Source organism: Rissa tridactyla, chromosome 7 (assembly GCF_028500815.1).
Source record: "Rissa tridactyla isolate bRisTri1 chromosome 7, bRisTri1.patW.cur.20221130, whole genome shotgun sequence".
NCBI classification, from domain to species: domain Eukaryota; kingdom Metazoa; phylum Chordata; class Aves; order Charadriiformes; family Laridae; genus Rissa; species Rissa tridactyla.
The window spans coordinates 10,612,795-10,623,689 of record NC_071472.1 but is presented as its reverse complement, the minus strand read 5'-3'; the positions used below and the strand labels follow the sequence as shown (position 1 = coordinate 10,623,689).

The window sequence follows — 10,895 nt, the reverse complement described above, 5'->3', positions numbered from 1 at the left end:
ACGCGGGGCCCCGCGGCCTCCCCGCGGCACGGCCGCTGTTTTGACGGGGGAAAACGAGGGGTTTGGGTTAGGTCAGGAGGAGAAAAAGCCGGGAACTAGCCTTCCCGCAGCCTTGGGAAAGGGCGGCGGGCTGGAGTGCGGCTCCAGCCCGGAGCAGGTGCCTGCGGCCGGCCGGGCAGCGGCCGTGGCTCCGGGCACCCGCCGGGACCCCCACGTCGTGCAAATCGTGAGGTGTCGTGGAGCCCTTCACCCCCCACCGTGGCCCTTCGTATGAGCACCGACACTCCCCTCCCACGGAGCAGACCGGGAGCTCCCGGGGCGGCGGGGAGAAGGCACCGGCGGCGGGAGAGCCGCCCGCCTTGTGGCGCCGGGCTGCGGCCCCCAGTAGTCCAACAAAATCAAAACTGCAGCCACGCAGTCTTATTTTTTTAATTTTTTTTTTCCCTGTAAATTATTTTTTTTAGAAAGCCGCGGCAGTCCTCAAAAAGTGCCTTTTTCTTCCCACCCTTTACAATCCTTAAATTTTCCCTTCTGGCTCAACACACGTCCCGAGGTGCTCGCTCTCTGCCGGGGAAAGAAAAGAAAATACCAGGGGGAAAAAAAAAAGGAGAAAAAAAAAAAAAGCAACAAACCGAACCCAAACAAACAAACAGACATCAAAAAGCAGACGAGGAAACACGATACGAATTCAGCTGTGAGCTGGCGGCTGATCTGCTTCATATCCCGAAAAAAAACCCAACAAATAACCCCAATAAAGGAATAAACCAGCCGAGCGGCTGCAGCCCTGAGCCCAGCTCACCCCGCCAGCGGCTCCTGCCTTTATTATTATTTATTTATTTATTCATTATTATTATTTTTTATTCGTCCAAAAAATAAAGTTTTGATGCCGGGCAACCCCCCGGCATCTCCCCCGCCGCGGGGGAAGACAAAATAATAAGAGAGAGGAAAACGAGCACCCACTGATTTTTATTTTATTTTTTTAAGGGGAGGGTGGATATTATTGGGGGTCCGGGGGGGGGGGGCAAAAGGAAAGCGGCCGGTGACCGAACCCCCGCCACCCGCGGCGGTTCACGGGGCGGCTGGAAGAAATTGCTTGCGGGGCTGGTGTGTGTGTGTGTGGGGGGGAGCACACGACACACACAGAGGGACACGCGTGGGGGTGCGGGCGCGGCTCCCCCCCGCCCCGTCGCGCCGCTGCCCGCCCCGTCCCGTCCGCCCCGTCCCGTCCCGTCCCCACGCGGGTTTTTATGGCGGCGGCCCGGCGGGCGCCCATTGGGCGCGGCGGTGGGGCGTCAGCGGCGGCGGCGGCGCCCCATTGGCCGCCCCCACGTGCGGGGCCGCCTCACGTGCTTCCGGTGCGAGTGAAAAAAGTGTGGCTGAGGGATTTTTTAGGGAGAGTTTGTTGCACGGACCGGAGCTGTCAGAGATTTGGCCTTTTTTTTTTTTTTTTTTAATTTATTTTTTTTTTCAGAAGGAAAAAAAACCAAACCAACCCCCACCCCCCAAAAAAAGGGAAAAAAAAATATTTAAAAAAATAAATTTACTCCCCGGGCCGTGCAGCACCGGGGCCGGCGGGGACGGGCTCCGGCAGCCCGCGGCGTGGGCAGAGCGCAGCGTGACAGCGGGGCAGCGCGGAGCCGCCGCGCCGGCGGGAGATGGGCAGATTTTGACGGGTTTTCGGGGGGGCGGGTGTTTTGGTGGGTTTTTTTGGGTTTTTTTTTTTTGGGGGGGGGGGGGAGGGAGGCGCGGTGTCGCCGCAGACCTTTTTGGGTTTGGTGGGGTTTTTTTTTTGGTTTTTCTTTTTTTTTTTTTTTTGGTGGTGGAAATATAAGCTGATCGGGAGAAGGGGGAAAGAAGCCCTCGAGTGTCTCCCTGGTTTTGGATCCAGCCGTGCGAGGGGGAGAGGAAAAAAAATAATATCTCAGCTCCAGCCCAACAAGTGGATTTTATTCTTTTTTTCTTTTTGTCTTTTTTTTTTCCTCTTTTTTTTTTTTTTTAAATTTTTCCTCCCCCATTTCCACCCCGCCACCCACCGGCAAAGTGGGGTGGGCGTAAAAGCCGGGGTGGGTGGGGGGGAAAAGAGGCAGCGATCTCCGTGGCGGGGGCTGAGCATGGAAGAGCCGCCGGAGGGGCACGGCCACAGAGACGCGGCGCCCGGCCCGGCGAGCAGCGGCAGCGGCAGCGATGGCGAGAGCCTCCCCGTCTCCCCCAGCCCCGCGCCCGCCTCCCCCGCCGCCCCCTGCCCCCTGCCCCTGCCCCGCCGCCGCCACCCGCCGCCCCCGCCGCCGCCGCCCCACCGCACCACCAACTTTTTCATCGACAACATCCTGAGGCCGGACTTCGGCTGCAAGAAGGAGCCGCCCGCCCCGGCCGGCAGCGGCGGAGGAGGAGGAGGCAGCCGGGAGCGGGACGGAGACCGGGGGCAGAGCTCAGGTAGAGAAAACGTCAACCCGCTGCTGGCCCGGCCGCCCAACCCGCCCTCCCTCCTCTGCCCGGACTCGAACTGCCGTCCCGACGGCTCCGCGCCGCCGCCGCCGCCCGCAGCCGCCGCCGCCGCCAAAGCCAGCCCCGCTGCGGCGGTAGCGGCGGCGTCGGGGGCGGCCAAGCCCCCCGCCGACGGGGGCGAGACTCACCCGGCGAAGTACGGGGAGCACGGCAGCCCCGCCATCCTCCTCATGGGCTCTAATAATGGAGGACCTGTTATAAAGCCCGACTCGCAACAGCCGCTGGTGTGGCCTGCCTGGGTCTACTGCACTAGGTATTCAGACAGACCGTCCTCGGGTAAGGAACCGCGGCGCATCTGGGAGCTGTTAAAATCGTGACAAGGTCGCCCCCCCCCACCTCCTCCCCTTCCCTTCCCCCCCCACCCCACCCCGTGCTTTGGCTCCCGGCCTGCTGAGGACCTCGCGTAGGGGTGTGTGTGGGGGGTGTCCTGGGTCACCCGGGGCGAGAGGAAACGCGTCCCCCCCCCACCCCCCCCCCACCCCACCCTACCACCCCCCCCCCTTCCTTCCTCCGATTCTCCCAAATTTGAATGTGACGCCGGGCCCCGATTCGGCCGCGTTTCGATGCGGAGCGACCCCCTTTGCCGTGCCCCCCCCGCCACCCTGCCCTCCCCTCCTTTGCCGCAGCCCCGGGTGTTCCGCAGCGCGGCGGCCGGGGGTGGGAGCGCTGCGAAAAAAAAAGGAAAAAAAAATAGGCAGTGGATTCGGCCGTTCCCTCGTTTGGGGGCTTTTTCTCCCTTTCTTTTATTTTTTTTCTGGGTGCTGGTGGCCTTTCGGGGGTGGCGGGGGAGGGGGAAGAGACCTGAGACACATGTTGAGCGGCTACTGGAGGTGCGCGGGGAGTGGTGGTGGTGTGTGTTTTCTCGGAGGGTGAAGAAAAAGGGGTTTTTTATTCGGAAGGTGGCGGAGGGGCTGTTCATGGGGGCCTCGGCAGTGAGGCAGAGCCGGGCAGGCCCTTAGGCCGCGCATTGCCGCGGGAGCCGGTGCTCCCTGCCGCCGTTTGGGGCCCGGCTCTCGAGGCGGGCGGGACGTGCCTCTGCCCGGGGCCGCCCGGGTGAGAGCCGCCTGCTCGGCCCTGCCGGCTCCCGGCCCCGTTCTGCCGCCCCTTTCCACGCTGTTTCCCCTCTCCCAAGCGACCCCGGCAGCCCCTTATTTTATCACCGTTAGTTTCTATTTTTAATTGTAATTTTTTTTTTTTTTGAAAGAAGCGGAGGGCAAGGAGAGAGGGTTCCCCCAGCGACACCCCAGGCCAGCAGCCAGGGATCCGCCGGCGCGGCCCGGGGCCGGGGTGGGTGGGCTGCCCGGTGCCGGCACGGGGGCGGTTGCGGGGCGCGGGGAAGGCGGCGGTGCCCGGCCCCGCTCCGCGCTGCCCGGCCTGGCTGCTCCCCGCTGGCGGTCAACGCGGCGCGATCGGCTCGAGCCATCTCCATCCCCCGTTATTGACACGTCCAGCGACTTGAAACTCAGAAAAGCCACTTTGATTGACTCGGGTGATTGATGGAGTGATAGAGCTGTCAGACGGCGCGGCCCTCGCTCCCGGCCGGCCCGGCCACGGGTGTTTTGCTACCGATTCCCAGGGCCGCCGTGCACCAGGCGTTTTACACTTGCGCCTTTATTTCTTTTCCTCCCCTTTCTTCGGGCAGAGGATTATTTCTGCACATCCTCCCCGAAGCTCCCTGCTCGCCCCGGCTCGGAGGGGAGAAGGGCGAGGGGAGGCTGGCTGGGCTCGGCCGCTCCCTTTGTTGTGCTCAGAGCTGCCCACCCGGCCCCGGCAGCTTCTCCCGGCTCCGGGGACGAGCGAGCTGCGGCGGTCGGAGGCGCCGGCTCCCCGCTGCAAGGTGCCGGGGCAAAGCCATTCACTCCCCGTGCCCTCCGCCCCTCCGCCGGCCGAGCCCGGCAGCATCCCGCCGGGCCCCATCCTTCTCCCCGCCGAGCCGCGGGGAAAATCCCCCGCTCTGGGGAAGGGCTGCGCCGGGAGAAGAGCATTCGGCCTACTCGGCGGCCGGGAGGCCTCGCCGGCTGCGGCTGCTGCTGGCGGGGGGCTGCGGGCCCGGGGCCGCCCGCCGAGCCCGGCAGCTGTCGGGGGATTTTGCCATATCCTTTTCTCCAGCGCTGCCTCCCCTCACCGCTCCCCCCCGGGCCGGGCTGACGTGCAGAGGACCGGGGGTAGCCCCCCGACCGGGCGCTGTCCCCCCTGGACGCGCCCCGGTGCCGGGCTTCTTCCCCTGGCGAGCCCTGTGGCACTTCACCTGGCCCCATCCCGGCCTGGGGACGGGGCGGCGGGGTGGATGGGGGGCACCGCTTTCGGAGGGGGTTCATGGAGGGAGCTGCAGGCGGGGCCGGGGGTCATCGGCAAGGATCAGCCGCTGGAGAGCCCGGACGACCCGGGCAGCGGCGGGGCTCCGGGGTGGCGGCGTAGAAGGGCCCCCCGGGGCTGGGCTGGCCTTGCGGAGGGGGCTGTTGCCCCCACAAAAAGAGACCGAGGCAGCCTCCGGGCAGGCTGCTGCTCCCGGCGGCTCGCTGGTGCCGGGCCGCGGGGACCCTCGTCCCCCGCGCTTCCCGGCCGAGCCGCTGCCCACCCCGCGGGTCCCGGCCCGGGGCCGGGCAGCGGGAGCGCGGCTCGTCCCGGCAGGGCGAGCGGAGCGGCGCCCCGACGTGTGTCGGGGCGGGGGGCGAGCGGGACCGAGCCTCTCCCTTCGGCGGGGACAGCTCGGCGGGGGGATGCGGGTGTCGGCTCGGCCCCGGCCTCCCCTCTCCTTGCCCATCCTTCCCTCCGCCGTGCCGGGGTTGAGGTGGGGGGGGGGTGTGTGGGATGGGGGGGGCACACACGGGACCGGCAGAAATTCGCCCGTCGGCCATTTTTCCGGCGGCCGGCGGGGCGGGGGCGGCGGTCGGTCTGTCGGTCGGTCGGCGGCGCGGCCCTGCCCAGCGGCGTGTGTATGCCCTGCCCGCAGGCCCCCGCACCAGGAAGCTGAAGAAGAAGAAGACGGAGAAGGAGGACAAGCGGCCGCGGACGGCGTTCACGGCCGAGCAGCTGCAGCGGCTGAAGGCGGAGTTCCAGGCGAACCGGTACATCACGGAGCAGCGGCGGCAGAGCCTGGCCCAGGAGCTCAGCCTCAACGAGTCCCAGATCAAGATCTGGTTCCAGAACAAACGGGCCAAGATCAAGAAGGCGACGGGCATCAAGAACGGGCTGGCGCTGCACCTCATGGCCCAGGGACTCTACAACCACTCCACCACCACCGTGCAGGACAAAGAGGAGAGCGAGTGAGGCGGCGCGGCCCCCCCAGCCCTGCGCCGCGGCGCCGGCCCGCCGGCCGGGAGGCGGACAGGTGCTATTTAAAAGCAGATCTATTGTCTATCCATAGTATAAGGACTCCGATTAAGAAAAAAAAATAAAATATGAACACTTACAAAAAAAAAAATTATCTCTATATAGCCAAACAGCATATGACCTTGTATATATTTAATTTCAGGTAAGAAATATGTGTAGCGATCTCTATTTGCTGGACAGTTTCTCTCTCCCCTTCTCTCTCTCTCTTCCAATCTCTTTTGTTCGTTTGTTCGTTTTGTTTGCTTTCCTTTTCATTTTTTTTTCTCGATGTCCGTTGCTCTTGTTTTACAGTAAATGTCCGACTTTCCTGATCTTTCGTTTGATCTTATTTTTTTTTGTGTGTGAATTTCTGTCTCTTCTATTTTTTTTTTCCCGAGGAAAAAAAATTAATTCTGATCCACAGACTGCGAGACTGAACCCGCCGCTACAAGCCAAAGATTTTATTATGTTCAGAAATCTGTAGTCTGAAATAAAGTGTAGACTGTGTTCAGGATCCAGGCTGGCTGTAATTCTTTATTTTAGTGTATGGATGTTTGTGTGTATATATATATATACACATAAATATAAAAAATAAATATATATATACATACACAATATGCTGCGTATATAGTGCCATTTCGGTGGCGTAATTAGGTTTTGTTTTCGATGGATCAGTGCAGCAATTTTCAAAGCGCTCGTTCCCTGTTTAAAACCCTGTCCGAGACCTTCGATATTTTTTTTGTTTCATTTTTATTTTTATTTTTCTACCCTCTTAAAAAATTAATTCTCTTTGGCTGTTGCCGTCGCGCTTCTCCTCCCGCATTTCCCTTTTTTAACTAGAGATAAAAAAACCCCACCTCGTAATAATGGTAATAATATGTCACCAGCTCCTGCAGGAACAAAATGCCTGAAACCGTCTGGACATTCAGAGCTCCGGGATGTGTTGAAAAGGGATTTGCCTGACAGCTCCTTGCCTCGCTCCGAGAGGGTCTGCTCCCGTACCGACTGTCCGGCGAGGAGCTCTTCGTCCGGGCCGCGGCGAGGAGGCGACCGGAGCGATCGCCGCTCGGTACCGGGCGCTGCCGCCACCGCTCCCCGCTCCCTGCCCTCCTCTCGCGTTTGCCCGTGTGCGTGGGGAGCGCCGGGTCGCGGAGGGTCGGCGGGACCCCCAGCCGGCCGCCCCCGCTCCGCTTTTCCACCCACCCCGCTTCAATTCGGCTGCCTCCCGTCCCGGGAGCGGCTCTCTTCGCCGTCAGACCGGGGGCACCGACGGGCCGGGGCCGGGCCGTGCCCGTGGTTTTGTCCTCGGGCCTTCGAGGGCCGCCGTGTCCGGGCCTGGCGCCCACGCGGGCCTTGCGTGGGGCCCCGCGGAGCCGAGGGCGGGCGCTGGGGCTCCTCTCACCGCCGCTCCTGCGGAGACCGGGCGCCGGAGCGGGTGGAGAGCGGCCGGGCCCCCCGACGGGGCCGTCTGTCGGCTTTTCCTCTCCTTTCTCTTTCTTTCCGCTCCTCTGAATCCTTCCCCGACGCCCGCAGCCGGCGGGGCGCAGGGGAGAAGCGGGCAGAGCTGGAGCTGGGGTGAGAACCGAGCCAGGGGAGCTCCTCTCCTGCATCCCCCCCCTGCCCCGGCAGATGGGGCAAAGCCGAGGCCGTGCCCCGGGGGAACGGGCCCGGGCGGGCCGGGGCGCGGAGGTGGGCGAGCAGCAGCACACCCGGCCGGCACCGCCTGCAGCTCCTGTCAACTCCGCAGCTCCCCCCACCTCCTCGCCCCGTCAGAGGCATTTGGGGGTTTCCGTTTATTCGAGGAGAAGGGGAGCAGAGCGGCAGCGGGAGATGGCCTCTGCCATTTTTATTTGCTTTTTAATTATTTCTGCTTAGCGCTGCAGTTAGCTGTCACCGACCGCGGATGGAAGCGCAGGCCGGGGCTGCCCTGCCCGGCGAGATCCCCCTGCCCTCCGCACCCGCTGCCGGCGAGGCAGGACCCCTCCTCCACCCCATCCCACCCCTGCTCCGCTCCTCTCTGCAGGCCGAGGAGCCGGGAATACTCGGAGGGTTTAAATAAATGTTGTACAGCGCCATCTAAAGTTCTGCATTTCTTTCTCCCTCTTTTCTTTCCGATGGAATTGAAACATAAACTTAAATCTTCCGCATCGAGGAAAAGAAACCGTCCTTCAAAGTGCGATCCGCACTGCTCGAGGAGGAAAGCGGCCACCCGGCCGGGGGGGCAGCTGCAGCGCTCGGGGGGCACGGTCAAAGCCCTCCCCGACCGCCCTTCACTTGCTGTTATCGGGGGGACGTGGAGAGACTGGGCTCCTCTCCCAGCTCCAGTCTCAACTCAGTTCTCTGGCTCTCTCATATACCCGCCGCCTCGCACTCCCCTGGAGCTGCCCAGGCGAAAAATGTCATTTCTTCTCAAAAACCGGGTAATGACGCACCCCGAGAGCCGGATCCGGCCCTGCCCTGCGGAGGGAACAGGGCACCGACCCTCTTTGATTTCCCCACCCGCGGGACACGGGCGATGCTTTCGGCGCTGGGCCGAGCGGGGCTGCGGGGACTCCCCGCCTCCCCCCCGCCCCACCGAGAGACCCCAGGCCCCGCTGCCTACCTGCGGCCGGGGACAGGCTCCCGGGCGCGGGGGTCGCCCGCAGGGTGGGGGGCTCCGGAGGAGGACGAAGAGGGGATTCCTCAGCCGCGGGGTGTCCGGCCAAGCTCAGCTGAGCTGGACAAGTCAGGAATAAAGACGACGGGGGAAATATAGGACAGATTAAGGGGAGCCTAAAGAGGATTATTTAAACAAATCAGGCTTTTTAATGTAATTATGCTTTTAGGATTTCTCCGCGAGAGCAGCTGAGCGGGGCATAGGAGGGAACGGGTGCCCGTCCGCCCTCGCTGGCTCCCTCAGTGACCTGGGTCCCCCGTGGGTGCCGGGGACAGATGGCCCCGCGGGGATGCTTTCCGGCCGGCAGTCGGGGGGTGCCTCCCCCCGGGGCTCAGCACCAGCCCCTGGGTGGGCTGCGAGGAGCCGAGAGGTAAGAAGAGCAGGAGCCGCATCGTCCTCCCCGTCAGGGAGGGATCAGGTGTGGGCAAAGCGGCGGGGGGAGGCGGAGGGACACGCAGCGGGGCCCCGGACGGAGAGATGGAGGGGGCGGATGTGACCAGGGAGACCAAGCCCCAGGAGGGGGCACCCACAAGCCCAGGAGGAAAAGCCCTGGAGGAAAAGCGGTATCTCTCCACCCCTCCCTCCCTGCCATCGGAAATTAAGGTCGGCCCCCCCCATACCCCGATTCTCGGAGGGCAGCAGCGCGTTTGTGGGGTGTGAATCTCAGCCAACACCCAACAGACGACCCCCCCACCCCTCTCCGCTAGTGGAAGGACGCACCGACGCCCATTTCTCCCTCCAAAGCACCCGAGACCCCAGCACCACCGCTTCCAGGACCCCCGCCCTGGCCCGACGATCCCCCTCCTCCACGGGCGGGGGCGGCCCGGCGGCCTGCTGCTTTGCATATGCAAATGAGGCGCGGGGGAGGAGGGGAAGGCCACGCGTGGTCCCCCCCGTCGGTCCCCTCGGGCCGGGGCGCAGATCCCGCTGCCTCCTGTCACGGAGCTTGTTCCTTTGTGCCGCCTTTCGAGGAATCAAAGCAGACACGGTTGTGACACGTAGCCCGGCGGGTCAGAGGTCAGATTTCACAATCCCAATTACAATGATTTCTAATGATGTTTATCTTGCGGGCTCCGACGGCTGGAAGCTTTACAAGAGGGCTCCGCTCCCCTCCCCTCTGCTCGGAGGGCCCGGGGTGCGGGGGACCCTCGCCTCGGCTCCGGCCGGGGGGAGTTGTGCTGCCCCCGGGCACCGAGCAGGGGGGGGCTGGGGGTCCTTCCCCGGCCCCGGGCTCCCTCGGCACCCCCCCCGTGGTGCTGGAGGCCACGCCGGAATTAAGCAAGTGAATATCATAGTGTCTTACAGTGAATATTACCAAACACTGCACCTCTCCATCCCCATCGGGTGAGGTCCGAGGCGCTGCTGTTTGTCCGGAGACGATCGCGGCTGGGGGAGGGTGTAGGAACCGGATTTACCCCCCGACCCCCGGGCCGCCCAGCTGCCTCCGAAGCCGCCGGTGGAGTCCCGGGGCGGAGGCGGGGGGGCGGGCCGTCCCGGCGGGGAGCGCGGGGAGCTCACTCCGCGCCGCCGCGCCCCGGGAGGGTCCCGGCAACGGGGACACGGCCCGGAGCACCCCCTCCCCCCCAGCCCTGGAGCTCCGACTTCTTGTCGGTGAAACCGGTTCGATTTAACTTTTATTTTGCCTTACAACAAATAAACGCAGAGCGGCGGTCGGATCAAAACACAACTCAAACGGTTTCCGATTAAATCTAAGAACTTTTGGAAAAAGCTTTGCCGAATGGCGAAGGGATGAAATTTGGAGGAGAAAAAGTTATACGTTTTGAGTTTAAAAAAATATAAATCTGTAACTTTCCCTGTGTTGGGGAGTTGGACATGTAGCGCCCGAGCCCCAGCCTCGGGCTGGCTGTTGACAGCAGCGCGCAAGGTGCATCTTTATGCTCTACATCAAATGCCTTTGAAACAGATTTAAAAGAGTGTATGTAAACTAGGTAATGGAGCTCTTTCTTCCGGTTGAGTAAGTCGGTGAACCAGACTTTGCTGGAAGTAGAAGTCCTTTGCTCTGAGATCTGATCTTTACTGCACCAGGTGAGCAACCCTTACGTTAAAAAGAGCTTGTTTGTTTGTTCTTGGTCACTTTGACAGTTTGGAGATAACGAGGATGCGAATAAAAACTTTGTCAGCCGCGGCGGCGGCAGCAGCACAGCCGTGGGGGAGGACGGGGCTACCGCTCCGAGCCCGCTGCGGCCCGTGGCGGTGCCGGCGGGGCGGTCGTGGAGGGCTCGGAGGGGCGGACACCGGGCGCAGCCCCGCTCTGCCCCCGGGCTGCGGCCGCGGGGCTCGGCTCGGCTCGGGCAGGGGAAGGAGCCGCCGCGCCAGGGCGATGTGGGGGTACAGGCGGGCCGGGGCACATTTCGGTTTTGGTCCCCCACGCCGGTTTTCCCTTTTTCATCCTCCTTTGGGC

General features: G+C 63.1%; 1 protein-coding gene across 1 annotated transcript; it reads left to right on the top strand.

Annotated features, from left to right (window-relative positions):
• The first annotated feature begins 2,111 nt into the window (after positions 1–2,111).
• Positions 2,112–6,133, top strand: EN1 (engrailed homeobox 1). The gene is made up of 2 exons (XM_054209650.1): positions 2,112–2,781; positions 5,459–6,133. Exons 1-2 carry the CDS (start codon positions 2,112–2,114, stop codon positions 5,773–5,775), a joined length of 987 nt encoding a protein of 328 aa, XP_054065625.1. The 3' UTR covers positions 5,776–6,133.
• Positions 6,134–10,895: the final 4,762 nt, after the last annotated feature.

Excerpts from the sequence above, each read along its gene's own strand:
- EN1 (XM_054209650.1), top strand. The coding sequence starts at position 2,112 with ATGGAAGAGCCGCCGGAGGGGCACGGCCACAGAGACGCGGCGCCCGGC. Across the intron at positions 2,782-5,458 it reads TTCAGACAGACCGTCCTCGG|GCCCCCGCACCAGGAAGCTG; the intron begins GTAAGGAACCGC and ends CCCTGCCCGCAG.